The sequence below is a fragment of the Pagrus major genome, chromosome 13 (assembly GCF_040436345.1).
Source record: "Pagrus major chromosome 13, Pma_NU_1.0".
Lineage (NCBI taxonomy): Eukaryota > Metazoa > Chordata > Actinopteri > Spariformes > Sparidae > Pagrus > Pagrus major.
Genome location: NC_133227.1, coordinates 7,394,527 through 7,413,581, shown reverse-complemented (window position 1 = coordinate 7,413,581; position 19,055 = coordinate 7,394,527). Strand labels below are relative to the sequence as shown.

Genomic DNA, 19,055 nt, shown 5'->3' with positions numbered 1-19,055 from the left:
TTGATACTTAAGACTTAAAAACGTGAAGATTCTCAGGCAAGTGCTGCGTTATAAGCGGCATCTTATCTCTATGATTTCTAACCAGATTCATGGATGTTTATTGATGATGCGCATCAGAGATAACGATGTCCTTGAGGTGTAGGTCACGCAGAATCAAAAAACATTTATGGGACTATGACACTGGGATTTAAGGTACCTTACTGAGCTGTGTGTCACAGCCTCTGCTGCATCTGCGGACTGAAGAGCCACAGAGACGAGTCCAACTCAGGAGAAGCTCTCCTTTAAAATTATCATTTAAAATGTCCAAAATCTATCAGCTCCAGGTTAACTAAAGGCAAAGGTACCTAACCCGTAAAGTCCTGACAGATAATAATGGGCCTTCTGGGGCTTGAGAACAGCAGATGATGGTTATAATTAATGCAAGCCAAAGTTATTTTTTCAACACTATGATACACGTTTCCTCACCTCTGTCATCCACCCAAATGTTCTCTGGCTTTATATCTCTGTGGGTGATGCCAACACTGTGGAGTTATTTCTGCAAAAGTGCAACAGAAAATTTCATAACAGCAGAAAAAGGTGCTAAAGGTCACATCAACACAGATTTGCTTCACTCACCACGGCTGCTTTTAGCTGCTGGAAAAATCTATAAGAATCCTTCTCCACCATCCCCACATCAGGCTCTGAAAGGAAAGTAGGATAACATTTTGATAAGATAGATAAGATAAGATATAGATCTAAAGAACAACTTAAAAAACACAAAAAACAACTTTAAAGAGATACATAATGACCGCAAAGACACAAAACAAGCACAAAAATGTACACAAACTGAAAGAGACGAGAAAGACCACAGACTCAAAAAAACTACAAAAATTACAGAAATGTGCACAATTTGCTGGCCTTTCAGTTTTCAAATATATTTATTTTTTACTCCTCAGTGTTTTTAGTATCTGTCACATCTTGAATAGATCATAAAGACTATTTGCAAATAATTATGCTGAAGGATCATAGAGAGTCACAGTCAAACCAGGGTTAGGTATTTACTGGCTGTTCAATCAGTAAATGCATCACCATGTCAATAAGCAATGCTCAACAGTAGTTACAGCTTTTGGGAAATGATGCAGCATGTGTGTACTTTGTCTTGGTTTCACAATTACTTTGTTTTTTTATGCAACATGTGACTGTGTGTACACATAGTGGGGAATCCAGGACCAAAAAAAGGAAAGCTATGTAACTCCAATAACTTTACACATTAAAGTGTGTTTACAGGTCTTGGGGAGTACTACTGTATACGTGAAAAAGTAGTATGAAGCCTTCTGTGACTCCAGAGGAAGCTGTGTGTAATCTGATAACTGCCCCCAGTGATGTCACTCAGTAACTAAGGGCACACTCACACTTGGCCCAGTTGCTCCGTACCGTGTTACCATTTGTTTTTCATGTCCACAATGAGATCAACAGTGTTGTAGAAGTGCAATGTCAGACCAGTGGACAGCTTTTAAAACCTGCTGTATACATTACCAACAATGCAACTTAGCCATCGAGTGACATCCCTAGAGGCAGTTAATCAGATTACACGCAGCCTCCTCTGGAACCACAAAAGGCTTTGTACTACTTTTTAAGAGACCTGTAAACACAAATTCAATGTGTAAAACTGGTGAAGTTACCCTTTAAGGTCAGAACACACAAAACAGAGTGATGTGGACACAACAACAGTCAAAATGAGAAGGTAACATGGATTGTATTTAATTGAATTGAATTGGGTGTAGAAACGTAAGATTTTTACTTTTGATACTGAAAAAGTACAACCAGTTATTGTTATATAATTACAAAACATAGATAATCAAAAGGTCAGCCTGATAGGAGGTGGGTTATTTGATTCTCCTCGTTATTAAGAACCAATGCAGTAGTAAAGAAATCAGGGGAAATTGGATGCTTTCTGTTATTATTTTTCTACTATTGATCTCCTTTTATTTGTCTTAAAGTTAATAAGTTCCAGGTTGGTGTATGCTCATCCAGTCCCTCGTCCTGACCATCACTGTCCCTTATGAAATAAATGTGCAGCTCCTGCACAGTCCTCTCATTTTTATGTTGTTCCTCAGTTTAAGGTTCAACATGGGATTTTCTGTCCACTGGAGTTGGCTTATTGCACTTTCATTTCTCCTCTGTATGGGTGAGCTATATATACTTGTCTTCCAAATGTCCACAATGCCCATGTATTTATATTTACTATATTTGTCAAACTGAGTTTTTGTGACATTGTAAGACTTGTTTATAAAAATCCACAAAAGAAAATTCATTAGTGATTTACTGCTGCTCTTGGGATTTTATAGAGTCCCACTACTCAGCTTGTGAAAATGGTTATATAATGTCTTTGTTGACCCTGTAAGGAGCTTTCTAAACTCTGAGCGCATTACTAAACCTCCATGACTCCAAACTGTTGTTTTTCAGGAGGGGAAGTGCGCTGTGAGTGCACAGAGACAAATATGCAAATTGAAGGAGGTGATTACAAATTGACCAAGCAGCTGGAGGAAGGCAGCATGTTGGTCTACAACTGTCCCGAGGGCTACTACCCACACCCGGCTATGACCCGCCTGTGCCAACCTAGTGGCAGCTGGAGACCGGCACCCAAGAGATTTATACCTCAGAGATGCAGGAGTGAGTGATATGACACTGATGTTTCTCACTTTGCCTCAGGCTGCCTGCTCCACACTGTAACTCAGATCCTTTTGCTTTGCTTTGCAGTTGTTGAATGCCCTGACCCCAGTGTGCTGGAGTACGGTAACGTCTCTCCTCCTCAGGAGAAGTACTTTGTGGATAATGAGACCACGTATGAGTGCTACTCTGGATACACAATGCGAGGCTCATCCAGCCGTGTTTGCTTACCAAACGGGAAGTGGAGTGGCTCCACTCCCATCTGTAGCCGTGACTGTAAGTCCTGAACAGCAATCTACCTCCTCCCTCCCTCTTCTGTCCCTTTTGCAATACATCCTCACTCATGGCTGTTTCATGACTTTTGTCATTTTTATTACCACAGCAGGAGATCATTGTGCTGATCCTGGTATCCCAGCTGGTGCCTCAAGAACAGGAAACATATTTGGAATTGGCGACACAGTGAGATACAGCTGCAATGGCAACCTGTTTTTGGTGGGGTCGAAGGAAAGGGTGTGTCAGGAGAATGGCCAGTGGAGTGGCAAAGAGCCAGCGTGCTACTGTAAGACTGATACCTACAAATCCTGTTTACCGAAACAGTGCGCAATAAAGGGATGTTAATTAACAGGAGTCAATGTCAGTGTGACCCTTAAAAGTTACAATTAATGTGCAATACTGTTTCATTTTTATTTATCAATCCTTCATTGTTGGGAGGTCAGTGAGAGATCATGACCCTTCGACTACTACCAGTTAATGAGGCATGTGTGTTCTTTATGTGACTTTATAGCTTCACATCTTAGCTCAAGTAACACATATTATGACTTTACTCACTGATTTTGGTGCAGCTGGATCATACTGTATAGAAAAAATAAATTGGAGATTTAGCTGCATATTTTCCTGGTGGACAGACGACTTTAGCGTGACTTGTTGCTTCGCCAGTTAGCCGTGAAGCTTTTGGTCACATCAGTTTACAGGACATGATCCCTCACCAGCTGCCCACACGAAAACGCTGCCTGAGACCACTGAGAATCGAACAATAGTCTTTGGTGATGGTCGATTAATCTTACTGGCTTTCTCTTTAATATCACTTACCTTAACACAATTAAAAACTTCTGTTCATGTGGCTTTTGCTTCTTGCAGACAAACACACCTACGACACTTCCTTGGAGGTTTCAGAGGAATTTGGCAGCGCAATAAAAAACAGCCTCACCACTTTCGAGCCAATTGGTAAGTTCCTGTGACCGATCTGATTATTAGCAGTATTTAACAGCCATGCTTTATGATAATTTTGGCTATGGATTGGTGTAGGGATGACATATTTTTGTAGGCTAACCCATAGGTTACCATCGCCCTGGTTCCCTTGTCAAAATGCCCATGGGATTTTCCATTGGATTGTGGATTATTGCAGAACATACAATAATCTCAGTGGTAAACACAAGTTTATGATACTTCTACATTTTGTTCAGCAAGATAATCTTCACAGATGAACACTTTTGTGATTTTTGAAGTGAAAATGAAATCACCAGCAGGAACACGCTAATGTTAGGCTATAAACAAACTACACTGCAGTCGCATGACTTCAACGTCACCACCACTAAGGGTCTTGCTACACAACTGCTATGAACGTTTTCTATTAACTGATCAATCTACAAGTTCGGGAGTTAGAATAGTTCCCAACAAAATTTTGCATTTAAAAGACGAACTAGTGAGTAGATGAGTCTCCGTGTACGGTGTGATGATGTTTAATGTATGTGACAACTTCTGTAGCCACTTGTTGGCAGCCACCGTTTTTAAGTAAGCACTTTGTAATTACATTGTGGGACATTTAATGATGTATTTTATGTCATGTAAATATCTTAAGCCTGTGGTAACCACAGACCTTATTTCAGGCATTTAACCGAAAACCTGTTTAAAAAAACCCATTGTCTTTGAGATGAGAGGAACAGGAAGTGCAAAAATGCTGACTGATTTCCAGGACACGTTACTACAGTTCTGCAATGGAGCAAATAACTTTTTTGTTGAATTCTGAACAAATGGGAGGGATCATTTAAGAATTTATATAACTTCATCAAAACTCACTCCTCATACCTTATTTCTATATAAATACAGTCTTGTCTTCCACTATACTTCCTTCTCCATAGAGAAACATATACGTGAAAATGGCATATAACATGTACGGCACATTAATAGTGTTTGTTGTTGATTGTTCAGGTGACATACAAGAGGGGAGGAAAATTAGGGTCTCAAAAAATGGGACCCTTAACATCTACATCGCAGTGGACATTTCTGAGAGCATTACAGAGACACACATCAATGACTCAAAGAAGGCTATCACAAGACTTATTTCAAAGGTAAGAAACAAACAGCTTTCCTCCTGATTAAAAAGGAATGCTGAGTCTGCAAACAGCAACTCTGTGCTGGGACTGGAGATGTGAAGTTGTGTTAGGCTGATTGTGGGGTCAGTTTAAAGGTTGCACATTGGATGAAAGTACAGACTGTGGTTGATGGATGCTGGCAATAAATGTGCTGATTATAGCAGTTAGTGTGACTAGTGGAAATTGGATTAATCACTTAGTGGCTGTTAAATAAAAGATTCAACTATTCGCTCTGTTTTTGTTTTTTGTTTTTTTCGTAAAGGCCTTGATTATCTGCTAATCAATATCTACACGAGTCTCGTGCTCATTTTAATGCCTTTCTTTGTCATCAATGATGTGAAAACATCAGATTTCCACACGGTCAAAGAAAGTTAGTGTTTAAAGATGTCATCCAAAGAGTTCATCGAAGTAGACGCAGTGAAGCAGGTCGTACCACCATTGCTTCTCTTGCTGGTTGACACATTTAAACCACTCCCGTAGCTGCTATCTCTAGCTGCCAGTAGTTCTTAGAAGGACGTTGATTGGTTAAACCACTGTGTGCCCGAAAAGATGGATTTACCAACTCACATGATCACATGATCTTTTTGAATCCAGTTGCCCCATAAGGTAAAGAAAACTATTCAAATAGCGGCCATTTTCCTTTGACTTCTCTCTCAGAGTGGGAAGCTCAAATGTTGTGCTGCTGTGTTCCAGGTTTCAAGCCCCATAAACATAGATAATCTGACAAATTGTTATCATTTCCCACTACCTGATTGATCAGCAATTCAACGACAGTGGATAGTGAAAATCCAGAGGGACACTAGGCCCTATTTCAAGGTTTTTGATAACCCGTTATCTTCTGAAAGTGTTGACGGTGTTGACAGTAATGTTAGCTAGAAAGTGCATGAATGCTAATGCTAGCTAACTAGGATCAAATTTGTTATTTTACCGTGAAATATGACCCCATGTCCCTCCACATTTTCACTAACCATTACCTTTTCAGTTTCGAGGAGTTGTGAAATTATAACGATTTGTCAGATTCCTGACATTCATACAACCTAGAACACAACAATATCCCATCATTTGAGCTTCCCACCCTGAGTGTGACATCGAAGGAAAATGGCCACCATGTGAGTATGGTCTATAAATCAAGTGAGATCATTTTCTCATAGGCTTACATACAGCCAGACTTTGGGGAAGGCAGCCTGATGAGGCAAACATGTGCAAAGCAGTTAGGCAGAAAATAATCAATCTGTGGATCAGGCAGAAGGTCACACAGGCAGGCAGGTACAGGTTTCAGGGTAAATGGTTAAGGTTGCAGATAACAGGGTACTAGAGGCTCGAAAGCAATGGCATAAAGTGACAAGGACATTCTGGAAACTAACTGGTGAAAGGGGTTGGTGTGCAGTGAAGGGCTGATGAAGGAACATGGAAACAGGTGGAGAAGTCTGACGGCATGTGGTGGACAGGTAGAGAATGGCCTGAGGATGTGAAAATACGGCTGAGGGAGGGACAGAAAGGGCAAAATTAACAATTTATCTTTCCTCAGATTTCGTCCTTTACCGTGGCTCCAAACTATGAAATCATCTTTTTCGCCTGCGAGATATATGAAGTTGTCAACATTCTTGATTTTTGGGACGGCACAGTGCTGCTGAGCAGCATCGAGCGTGACCTGGAAAACTTTCAAATAGGCGGTGAGTCAAACAGAATCACACAGTTCAGAGATGTGGAAATACTTTTGTAGTTTACAGTGTGATTTATGTTTTACTGTCTGTGTGTGTGTGTGTGTGTGTGTGTGTTCCAGAAAAAGCAACTGCTGGATCAGATCTGGACCTCGTCTTTAAGACCTTCTTGGAGAGAATGGTGATGATAAAGCTGCGGATTGGAGAGGAGGCTTTTAAGGAACATCGTCACGTCCTTATCGTTTTTACAGATGGTAATTCAAGTCACTCTGTATATTTAATGGACTTACTTCAGTAATAGACCATATTCACACAGCGGCCATTTTCCTCTGACGTCATGGATAATGATAGGAAAGGCTCAAATTAATTCTAAAATATCAGCGAACATGTTGGACACATTTATGTCAACCTGTAGCTAGCTAGGAAGCGGTTGGATGCTAACGTTAGCTAATTGGTTATGAAATATGTTGTTTTACCTTGAAATAAATGGCCTGATGTTCCTCCAGATGTTCACTGTCCATCATCCTTTTAGTTGCTGATCAACCTGGAAGTGTCGAAATGACAACAAGACCAGCAGTATAACGTTTTCCTGGTATTTTAAAACTTTCCACCCTGAGCGTGGCGTCAGCGAAAAATTACCGCCATGCGAATATTGTCAATAAAGTTGCCGGAAGGTGCGTTTCCAGCCACCTGTTTTTTATGCATATTTTAGATTTGAGCATAAAAACAACCTGAGGGACAATAAAAACATAAAATATTGCACAAATCCTTTGACGCTTGGTTGAGGTGGAAAAGTTGGTGTATCGAGAGAGAGAATAGCTACTGCTTATCTCAATGAACCAACTCTTGATATTCACACTGCTTTCTTTCATTTCTAGGTGCTTATAATATGGGCGAACCTGCACCTACCGTGGCAAAAATAAAGGATATTGTATACCGTGGTGGCACTAGTGAAGCGGGGACTCAATCAAGAGAAGAATACCTTGGTGAGTGTTATTTTCAATTTGTTGTGCAGAGTTGTTTTGCAGTTGATATTCATCTTCCAGCTTCATTTTTTGTAATCAAGATTAAATTCTCACCTAGTCACCAGCCAGAGCAACATGTCTTATAACACAGCAAAAAGAACCTAATTTGTCATGCTACATTTATATTACAGACATTTATATTTTTGCCATCGGAGAAGAGCTCTTTGATGAAGATCTGAAGCCCCTCACAGCGGGGGTCGGTGGCAGGCATTACTTCAGAATGAAGGACATTGAATATTTACAAGAGACTTTTGATGACATAATTGGTAAGTAAATCTTTGCATTTGTGTGCTAATATCTAACTAAGCATTCATCCTCACCCTCAGTTAATGACCAAATACATTCCCATCAGCCTCAGCGTTACTTTATGTGGGATTGGCTGGCTGGCTAGCTAACTGTGCAGTTGTAAAATACATGTAACAAAACATTAACAGCTTTACAGTATGTCTGAAAATATGTCTTGCACTTACAATGTTGACGAAACCTAGCTCTTGTGAGGTTTAATGACCTTATTATATTTTGCTTTTGGTTAAAAAAACGTGTTGCTCTAGCTCTTCTTCTTACCTTTTTATTATATTGTTTATTTTTTACTAATATTATTGTTTGTTGTTATTTTGAACTGTCCTTTGGCTGCTGTGACTCACAAATTTCCCCGTTTGTGGAACTAATAAATAAATTTCTGATTCTGATTCTGATTGTTAAAGACACTGAACTCCAACTGTTTGGGAAAAACTGTAAGTCACTTTGGAAAAAAAGAATTTGAAAGATTATTATAATGCTCAATTTCATTATTGAGCTTGTACTCCATACTGACCTGTAACCATATACAACAGATGTTTCTGCATTTATAGCCATGAGCAACATTGAATTTTTTATGCAGATGAGGAAGATGTTAAGGGTCTCTGCGGTCTTCATAAGGACTATGACACAGGTGACAGATACAGCAAGAGGAAGAGGTATCCATGGGTGGCATTCATTATCATCCAGGTGAATGTTTCATTATTTAACTTGATAATTCATCTGTGAGATAGCTTTGAACAGTTGACGATCTGACCCCCCAACCCTTTACAGATTTTTTATTTAAAAGTATTTTTGCTTCGTGACAGCACAGTGGAGTCAGACTTCTTGATGGAAAATTCCATGACAAACTGTTTACTAGCTTCTTGCTGCTGTGTAATATATAACTACTACACTGTGTTATATATTTATTTACCATTTAAAACTTTAGAAAGACGGAATCTCAAAGAAATGCCTCGGCTCTCTGGTGAGCCCCAACTTTGTCTTGACTGCTGCTCACTGCTTTCCATTTGGAACTTTACCTGAGAACATCATAGTTGAGATTGATGATGGAGATGGCAAAGGTATTTACAAAACTTTATTCAATGCTTTCTCATGCCTCAAAAATGAGTTAAACTATATGTTTCTGCTATCAAACAGCAACACCACTTACACTTCCCATTGTGTTTTACAGTGAAAAAAGTTAAAACCTTCAAAATACACGACAACTATGATATTAACGCTAAAGTTGAAGAAAGAGTTAAAGAGTTCTACGACTATGATGTTGCCCTCCTTCAACTGGAGAAACCTGTCGTAATCTCCACTGCTGCTCGGTGAGAAACTGTTACTTGGATTTGATGTGACATTTTCATTCCTGGCTGGATATTTGTTGATAAAGCACTTGACAACACACACACGCGCACACAAGCACATAAAAGCCTTGTTAACACATTAATTAGATTTATCCCATATAGAGTGCCACAGGAATTAGCTCTAGAAGCCGGAAATAAGTTAACATTTTTAAATTTATGGTTGAATCAATAGGTTTTTTCAATGCCTGAAATAAGGTCTGTGGTTAACACAAGCTTAAGAGATTTTCATGTTTTGTTCCACGACATAAAGTACGTCTACATTTGAATTATAGAACGTTCACATGTCTCAAAACAAGTGTCTAAATGAGACTACAGAGGTTGTCGGGGACATTGGACGTCAAACTTGTGTTTGCCACAGATCTTATTTCCTGCAACAATCCCAAAATTCAATTAACAAATCTCGTAAGCTTTTAGATGAGGGAACCAGGGTGACGCTAACTTTCGGGTTAGCGTACAAAAATATGTCATCCCTTCAGCACTCTAATGAGAAAATGTAACATTTGTAATACCGCTATTTTTATAAACAAAATATTGTGTTTAAAATGGCTGACTTGAAACATCATTCTCTGCATTGTTTGTGGTGTCTCGTGCAGACCCATTTGCATACCTTGCACCCAGGAGACCAGTGATGCCCTAAAACTGGTCAGTGTTTCCACCTGCAGGCAACAAGGTGGGTGAGGTAACTCCAGCAATAAGCTGGTTAATAAGTTAATGTACTGCTTGTACATGCTAAATGAGGGAAAGGGTTAATAGGTTTTCCTCTGTCAATTTAGTGGCCTTACAGTTTGAATAAAATATCTCTCCAGCCTCACACACAGTGTTTACTGTATGTGTGTGTTCTTTTAATACAGAGCAGCTTCTGCTAAAGACTCATCTCGAAAGACTCACTTTCCTGACCAGAATGTCCAACACTGTAAAAGAAAAAGATGTCCATGCTAAGCTTGGTGAAAATGTGAGTTTGAAATCACTGAACTGTGTCTTGCCTTATGTGTGTGTGCCTGCTTTCTTCTCTTTTTTTTTAAACTTCACTCACTTTGATTGTTTCTTCTTCTTACTTACAATGCAGAGAGGTGAATGCATCAGACATGCACTAAGTGCACCAGGCATAGATACGGATAATCCAGAGGTCGCTGTGACTGAAAACTTCATGTGCACTGGTGGTCGGAATCCTTACAGAGATCATATAGCATGTCCAGGTATGGTCCCTGTAATATATGTATAAATATTAATCCTATACTTTGAAAGGAGCCGTTAGTTCTCCCATGAACATGCTTGAATGAAGGTAATTTCACCAACACACAGTAACTTAAGACTGCATGCAGACACAGAGGTATCGATATTTTTGTTTGAACTGAGGCAAGTGAGGAAAATGGTAAAACAACTGCAAATACACAAAAATGCTTCATTTAAAAAAAAAAATAAAATATTTCCATGCTTTTGAAACAAGATTTTTTTAGATAAGTAATTGTGACCCATTATTTTGGGTGTAACCATGTCTGTGTGTGTATTTGTTGGGACAGGTGATGCTGGAGGTGCTGTGTTCAAGAACTACGAGCATCGCACAATACAGGTAAACAGCAGATTATGTATTCAATAGTATATCACAAATTAGTGGTGGTAAATATCTCAGTCATTTTGTTATTGACGATGGTGTAAAGTCACAAACGATTCCTTTGGCAGGTTGCATTGGTCAGCTGGGGATCCAAGAATCTGTGCACTTCATCAGGTGGTGTCGTCGAGTCTGATGATACCTCCAGAGATTTCCATATTAATCTTTTCAGAGTTGTCCCTTTTCTAAAATCTGTCCTTGGAAATGACGGCCAGGATGAGTACGCACCACTTCAGTTTTTGGAGAACTAAATGCATTTACATACAGTCATTTGTTTTGCCGTTTCAGTTATATGATTTATATATACTGTGTTTAAAAACATTGGCTCATTATTTGCAGATTGATGAACTACCGTGAACTGATGTCATTAAAGGATACGTACATGTGCGGCATCATGTTTATGCATCATATACATTCTATGTGGTTTTTCATTATACATCTGTCCGTTGTCTCTCTGCATGTCTGTCGCGTTATTGAACACAATCACAGAATCAGACACACATTGTCAAAGGGAGGATCTACCCTCACTCACACACACACCTATCAGCATTTAAATGGCCGCTCATATTAAACACACAAAAATACTAAACCGTACTTTATCGACACACAGGTGTATGCACATCAGGAAACTCACCTATCCACATTTGAATGTAATAAATTCAAATTGCAGCTATTCGCGTTTCATGACAACACAAAACAATGATGCTCAACAAACATCTCATTTTCATTCCATTCAAGTTCATGTAGTAATTATATGTGAAGTAGAAGTAACCAAAATGTTCACTAATGAGCTCCGATCAATATTACCTGCTGGTCATTGGTCCAAACAGCCAAACAGGAAGAAAGAGCATCCGATGGACTTTATAATAAAAAGGACTTCACTGTGATGTGACCACCAATCGTGTCAGGGACCGTCTGACAATCTATATTGAGGAATTGCAGCATTTTGCTAAAAGAACTGAAGTAGATGGGGACCTGTTTTAAAATGTAAAAAATAAAATAAACACCTTTAAAGTGTGGCATAGTCAAAGTCTCCAGAAGCCCCGAGATCCCAAATTGATTTAATAAAACGTTATTTACACCGTCATTGTGCAGTGTGAATGATACCGGAAAAAAGTGGGCTCACCTCATATCAAACCCCAAAATTATTAGTTTCTGAGTCAGTGATCATTGATCTTACAAAGTTGCTCCTTTAATAATTTATTCAAGACTTTGGACTGTATCATGTTAAACATAATCACAACAAATGAGTCTTCTCAAAGGCTGAACATGGACACACAAACACTTTCTCCACGTGTACCTACCTTTGACTTTTGTCACATACTTATAATAAACCTAATAACTAACCCTTTATAAAAGCGAGGACTTAAGAGTTTTTAAAAAATGTCCGCCCTCCTGACATCTAACACTGGTTAGACAACTGGTTCTCGCAAGAATAGAAGTGCAAGAAAACAAACAAACACACTTGAAGGGAACAAGAATACATTTAAAATATCAATAGAACAGCTGAATATATACACAGGTCCTCAGCACAGCATGTCCACAGCAGCGTGCACTTGTTTTTAGAGGCTCCTTATGTGATCTTCTGAGTGCTGATGATGTCACCGAGCTTCTGTTTGATTTTCACAAAGAGACGTTTAAACTCCAGACCGTCACCCTGGAAACACAAAGACACAAAGACTCGTCAGGTGATTAGATCCTGGTTGTTTCTGTCTTTTTGAGCTTAGGAAACGTATGTTTGTTGCTTTGTTTTATCTTTAAACTAAATCTTTTTATAGATGAACCCACTGGTGTAAACATGAACTCATATGGACTGACAGGTAAATCATTGACTGTGCAGTTTTGGTAATTGATCCTGTATCTTCAGCACTACATGGACCAACGTGAAAAAAAATCAAATGAGGGATTAGAAAAATATAAAAGCGTACTTCTGCTGCTTCTGAGATCGTCTTTTTGTACAGCTTTTTTTCCTTCTATAAATATATTTCAATTGCCTTAAAGGTGCATTATGTAGTTTTGGGGAAGAAAGATCATCAGAAGAGAAAGATCTTCATTGACTGATTTTTTTTATGCCTAAACAAACTAAATAATCAAACTCTCTTTGTTTTCATGACTGAATAAACTGAAATAAACAAACTGACCTTAAAGGACAACATAATTTCATACTGTTTTACTTTGTTTATATGTGGCGGACCCTGCCACCTTTCTAGCTTCAAACAGTGTTCTGGGGACCTTATTTTCCTCTGAGAACAGATTGTTTATTCAGTTATATATACAAAAAAAATTATTACCTCATTAATGTTGTAAATATTAAGATTCTGAGTTTGAATTTCTTCACCAAAACTACGTAGTGCCCCTTTAGCAGTGGACTACTACTGTATGTGTATTAGTGTTAAAGTTGATTTAGTGACATAAAAAATCAGTTAATTTTCTTGTTTGTGTTCACATGCTTGGCCAACAAAGTGGATTCTGATAGAACAAGAAGAAAATATAAATTGTAAAGCGTTTTTGAAATCAACCCGGCAGCGCAGAAGATCTCTACAATCATCACAGTTTCGAGGTGGGCGCCCAAGATTACTGTCACCAATTCAGTATCTGACCAAATGTGAAATGTGGTCACAATCTCTCGTTCTGTTCCTGAGTTATAAGCATAGAATAATTGGCAAAAAATGTGACCCTTTTGGATATAAAATGTTAGCACTTCATCATTTAGTCTTATCATACATTTGTATGGAATTTTGTCATAATTGTCCACCAAAATCTAATCAGTTCATACTTGACTCCAAGTAGATGTTTGTGCCCAATTTGAAGAAATTCCCTCAAGGCATGAGATATTGCGTTCACAATGGGAAGTACTTCATGGGAAGTATGAATGAACGGCCAACCCGAAAACATAGTGCCTCCATGCCAGCGTCAGCCGTGGCTGGAGGCACTATGTTTTCCCTGTAGTTTTTTCTCACAAACAGGACGTTGCTGCATCTTTACTTTTCCCACTACACAGAAAGTGACTGTCTCAGGTCAGAAAGTCTAAAATTGAATATGGTAATAGATGATTCAGGTTTGAAAGACTAGAATCCACAATTTTGAAATGCTAAAACCCACCTTAGACAGTCTGAAGTCCAGCAGAACTCTCTGATTCATCTCAAGCAAATGGACTTTGAAGATGAGTTTGTTATTGCGTTTGTCCAGTGTACTCACCGTCACCTGAAGAGCAGAGAGAGGTTCAGGATCAAAGAGAGCATTTAACCTCTGCATTTTTTAATCCTGTATATTTGAGTGCAGATGTACCTGTTTGTTGCAGGTATGTTTGAAGCCAAGTGCCAGGCCGTCACAGGCAACGTTCAGGGCTGTGAGGGAGGCATCAGCACTCACGGTGGTGAAGAAACGCGTCATTCTCCGCACTAATCTCTGCCATGGCGACTACATACAGACAGGTAGGAGAAGTCAGGACACGTGAAAAAACGGACAGCATTAATGCATCGGTAAACGTGAAATTGAATAGAAAAACAGGACAAAAACAAAAAATCATGTCTGCTCTTCTGTGAAAAAGACCCTGACTCTGTGTTAAGAAATTAAATGATGCAGCACTGAGTATAAGAATTACCTGACTGGCTCCCGGTGTGCCCAGCAGCTGACTACCCAGCAACATGTGCTCTGGCTTGGTCGGCTGAGAGAAACTGACTTGACCTTCGGTTTGGCTGATTAGCAACATGGCTTCCCAGCCACCTGGTGCAAAATCAGGCTGAGAGCTGGAAAACTGCATCCTGTCATCACTACGGGAGGACGGAGTGTGTTCTTAAGATGAAAGGCACAGAAAGAAATACACCTTTGAGATAACATAGGAATGACACAAAGCTCTGACCTGTTGGCCCGGGATATCAGTCCTGTATCTGACCGAAGACGTTTGTTTCCTCCTGAGCTCAGAGGTGGCTGCTTTACACCTGCAGAGACACATAGACATCAGTAAAAGTGAACATTAAATTTAAAGTTGATTTGATTCTGTCAGACTGATATTGAGACTTACCTTGAGTAAACCAGCGGTCTTTCTGTATGTCTGCAATGGTGATGCGTGCATCTGGACTGGCCAGCAGTAATTTGGACAACAAACCTGAAAGGAGAAGTTTATTGTGAATTACATAAATTTCCAAGAGTACTCCATACATGTACTATTTAAACTCTTACAACTTGGGACTCACTAAGAGGTACTGGCTGTATTTTCTTCCAAGGAGGTAGGTATGTTTTCTTTTGAAGCCAATCTGAATACTCTTGACAGCTCTCAGTGGGCTGATCCCAAGGCAACTCTGAAAAAGAAGCAACACAAAGACAGTGACAAAATGCTTCCACACTATTACTGCATACAGACAATGCTACTGAAGGCGCAGGGAGAAGAAATGGCAATTTAGCCCAGTGGTAACCTGTGGTATTGCAGCTAGAAACTCCCCTTTTCCATTGACAGTTTTATCGCACCTAGATGAGCAAAGCCGAGCCCACTTCTCTGGAGTGGGGCCAAAGCGCGCCGATCCCGCCTCCAAGCGGGCTGCCGTGCTGTCTAACGACCGCAGCCAACCTGTGACGACTCCCCGACTGCCCTCAAACAAGCCTGTGTTAATATGCTTAACTCATGTCTATGCAGGCAACCTGAGAGGAAGGCGATATTAAAAGACGCTGTGAGTTCAGCTCCTGGTTATTTTGTGGCTTCTAATTGAATCTCTTTAGTTTCTCTCCAGTGACCCGATCTGTACTTTCAGGTATCTGTTTTATTTTACTGCCTCATGTTCGCCTGCATCTGTTTCGGGAGTTGTGTTACATTACTGCCAGTGGAAACCCAACCCGACAATGCTCAGTCTAAAGACGAAGGGCTGTGCGGGAACTTTTCTGATTCCAGATTCTAAAAAGTGAATATTTTCTGGTTTCATTCCTCATCTCTGACATTAAATTGAATATCTTTGGGTTGTGGATCATCACCATCTTGGCTAATAGGATTGTAGCTGCACTGCTGCCCTCTATTTGTTTGGAGTTCGAATTTCGTAATGGTGGCCAATTCTTACATAATGCACCGATGCAAAATAACTGACAGATTAATCGACAGTGAAAATAATTGTTAGTTGCAGCATTGTAGTGAAATGGCATGGAGGCGATTTGGAACTGGATTGTTTTACGGTACATTAACTTGTCAATAATGTAGAACGATAAACAAAGCCTGGATCTTGATCCAATCGCCTTTCTGCAGAGATCTTTTGAGACAGTCACTGTCGTCTCTCCCAGTAAACACAGACGTTGAGATCTTACCTCCAGCCAGCATGGCAGTGAGGACTATCCCACAAGCCCAGATATCTGCAGGCTGAGCTTTGTACTCTGCTTGGCTGAGAAGCTCCGGAGCCACGTAAGGAAGAGTCCCACACAGTCGATTCAGAAGACGCTCTCGTCCTTTGAAGCGAAACATGGTGGCCAGTCCAAAATCTGTCAGCTTCAGGTTGTCTAAAGGCAAAGGAGAACAGCAGATGCTGGTTTTAATATATGAAGACCAAAGTTATTCCACCAACACATTGATACAAATTCTATTTTCCTCACCTTTGTCATCCAGCAAAATGTTCTCCGGCTTTATGTCTCTGTGGGTGATGCCAACACCGTGGAGGTATTCCTGCAAAAGTGCAACTGTGAATTTAACAAAAGAAACAGGTGCAGAAGTTCACATCAACAGACAGGTTTGCTGCACTCACCACTGCTGCCATTAGCTGCTGGAAAAATCTGTGAGCATCTTTCTCCACCATCCCCACATCAGGCTCTGAAAGACAAGTAAGAGAACGATTTAATAACCTAAATGTATTACCACCATTCAAATACACAGCAACATATAAATAAGCATTTGAAAGGAAATACACACAAGGCCATTTAATCATTAGCTTATGTGTTATAATGAGCTGTCTCTTTCTCATTGGTAGGGTTAGTAAAAGTGTTACATCACAATTCCTTTGGCAAATGCATTTCCTTTTGTTCATGATAAAAACAAGACAAAAAACACCCCAAGTGTAAACTTTTTTAAATAAATATTAAGGCTGTCTGCCCCCTTAAATTCACCTTCAAATTAAACCCAGTAAAGAAAATGTCAAAGTCTAGTATCACTGGAGAGTTACAGGTTTTTTTTTTGACAGTCTCAAGTTAATACTTCTTTCTTGGACAGATGAATCATATGACTGAATGGTGAAGTTGTATATTGATATATATTGAGTTCAATCTAACACTTGAATCATCGATTTTTAAACCATAATTGGGCACACTCTCCAAAAAAGCGGTACTATATTTGCCACCTGCAGCAATCTGTCTCACCAATTCGGTCGAACAGCTCTCCTCCGGTGCAGTACTCCAGGAAGAGGTAGACAGTCGGACCTTCCTTCCGATGGCCAAAGAAACGTACGATGTTGGTGTGGTTGAGCGTCTACCAAACAGAAGAAAATGTCACCTTTAAAGCTTAAGAAGTTAAATTATTTTAATTTCTCATACCTACAGCTGCACATAATCTACATTTAACATGTAAATACATGCATCATATATTGTTTGTTGCACTGGGGGGTTGAGAAAAAACTGTTACAAAGTCATGTTTAAGCTCCAAATTAGCTTTTTACATGTTTTACAATTGTGAGCTGATTTTAAGCAGATACGTTTTTTTTACTAGGTTTTTTTTTTTTTTAAATGATGAAATGAGTAACCCCATATGACTAATGAATAAATATAGTATGACACAGAAATGGCTGTATTTCAAAAACTAAAAAAGAAAAAAATTCTGAGTCTTAACACACTGAATGTAGTTGTTAGTCATTAATGGGTTAAATCTCTTTTATCCTTTCCAAACTATAGGTCACACTGTCTGCACTGAGGCCTACCTTGTGCACGCAGATCTCCTTCTTGACATTATCAGCACACTCTTTAGCCTGAGAGGTATCAATCACCTTCACTGCCACCGCCTCCTCCGTCTGTCTGTTCACCAGCAGCCTAACCCTGCAACCACGAACACAAAAAGACAGATGAAGGAGAGCACACTTCAAAGGAAAGTAAAAGGAAGAATTGAGACTGTGACGAAGATCAGGGTTGACTTCACTAATAAACAAGACCAGGATGTTTAAAGTAAATAAAATCAGTTGAAGAAGAAGAGGAGCTCTCATGTTTCTCTTCTGTTTCCAATGTGCATATTTGTCATATTTGTCATGTTCCTTCTTAGCCTTTGATGTATTCAAACTAAAGGCTTGCTTTGCTGGTTTTCCTACTTTCAACCTCTCCCAGAAAGACTTGTTGTGAGCAAGTTGCAGAAATATGCTGCTCTAATCTCTTGTGACTGGTCTTTTGTTCAAAACATGAACATTCATGGCATATCAACTCCAGATCATGTGGTTTAGAAAATGTCCAGTGGATACTGGAGCCTTGTGTGTGTGGAAATGGTTGTAAAGATAAAAGATGATTCATACTCTCCATAGGCTCCTTCTCCTAGTGTCTGAACGAGGTCCCAGTCTTGCACGAAAGGCACAGCCATGCTAAAAAACAGAAACACACACACACACACACACACACACACACACACACATTCACTTATAACGCATACGTTTTCCATGTTTATTCTCGTATATTACTCCAGGCAAACACTGTCACTTCTACGCGATGTCTGCTCAGTGGATATTTACATTTTTTTAAAACGTTAATGTGAATCTGTAATCTTGGAGGATGACAGCGCTGTTAAATGTCTAACATGACGCACTCAGTCGCTAAACATAACGGGATAGACAAGTTGAAAATAACACTGTTGTCGACTCGTAGTTAAATGGCTTTCTTACCTGCTCAGCCTCCCTCCGCCAGCAGCGTTTTATCAGATGTATTCACAGAGATTAGACTAACTTGTCCATGTGTCACTGCAGTGAATTTACAACAAATTTGGCGCGTTGTTGTTTTTCTAGCGACAACTTCCGCCATGGCCACCACTTCCGCTTCTACTTCTTCTTCGTGTGTTTTACTGGCGTCACCGGCCACTCGGTGTTAGTGTGCAGCGCTGTCGCCTCCTGTGACAACATGTAGCAAGTAAGTCACACACTGCTCCACATAGC

The 19,055-nt window shown here is 39.7% G+C and overlaps 2 protein-coding genes across 2 annotated transcripts; one reads left to right on the top strand and one right to left on the bottom strand.

Moving 5' to 3' along the window:
• The first annotated feature begins 2,059 nt into the window (after positions 1–2,059).
• Positions 2,060–11,375, top strand: LOC141007577 (complement factor B-like). Its single transcript, XM_073479940.1, has 18 exons — positions 2,060–2,167; positions 2,446–2,652; positions 2,740–2,925; positions 3,032–3,208; positions 3,787–3,873; positions 4,858–4,997; positions 6,550–6,694; positions 6,805–6,936; positions 7,561–7,668; positions 7,839–7,973; positions 8,588–8,694; positions 8,936–9,068; positions 9,179–9,317; positions 9,950–10,026; positions 10,208–10,308; positions 10,423–10,552; positions 10,877–10,926; positions 11,037–11,375. The coding sequence occupies exons 1-18, from the start codon at positions 2,083–2,085 to the stop codon at positions 11,214–11,216; spliced, it is 2,319 nt and encodes a 772-aa protein (XP_073336041.1). The 5' UTR covers positions 2,060–2,082; the 3' UTR covers positions 11,217–11,375.
• Positions 11,376–12,474: 1,099 nt separating this feature from the next.
• chek1 (checkpoint kinase 1) lies at positions 12,475–18,914 on the bottom strand. The gene is made up of 14 exons (XM_073479942.1): positions 18,789–18,914; positions 18,426–18,491; positions 17,847–17,961; positions 17,293–17,401; positions 16,686–16,750; positions 16,537–16,606; positions 16,255–16,443; positions 15,162–15,266; positions 14,990–15,073; positions 14,828–14,906; positions 14,570–14,738; positions 14,254–14,385; positions 14,068–14,169; positions 12,475–12,622 (listed from the first exon to the last, which is right to left on the bottom strand). Exons 2-14 carry the CDS (start codon positions 18,488–18,490, stop codon positions 12,539–12,541), a joined length of 1,368 nt encoding a protein of 455 aa, XP_073336043.1. The 5' UTR covers position 18,491; positions 18,789–18,914; the 3' UTR covers positions 12,475–12,538.
• Between the last annotated feature and the right edge of the window lie 141 nt (positions 18,915–19,055).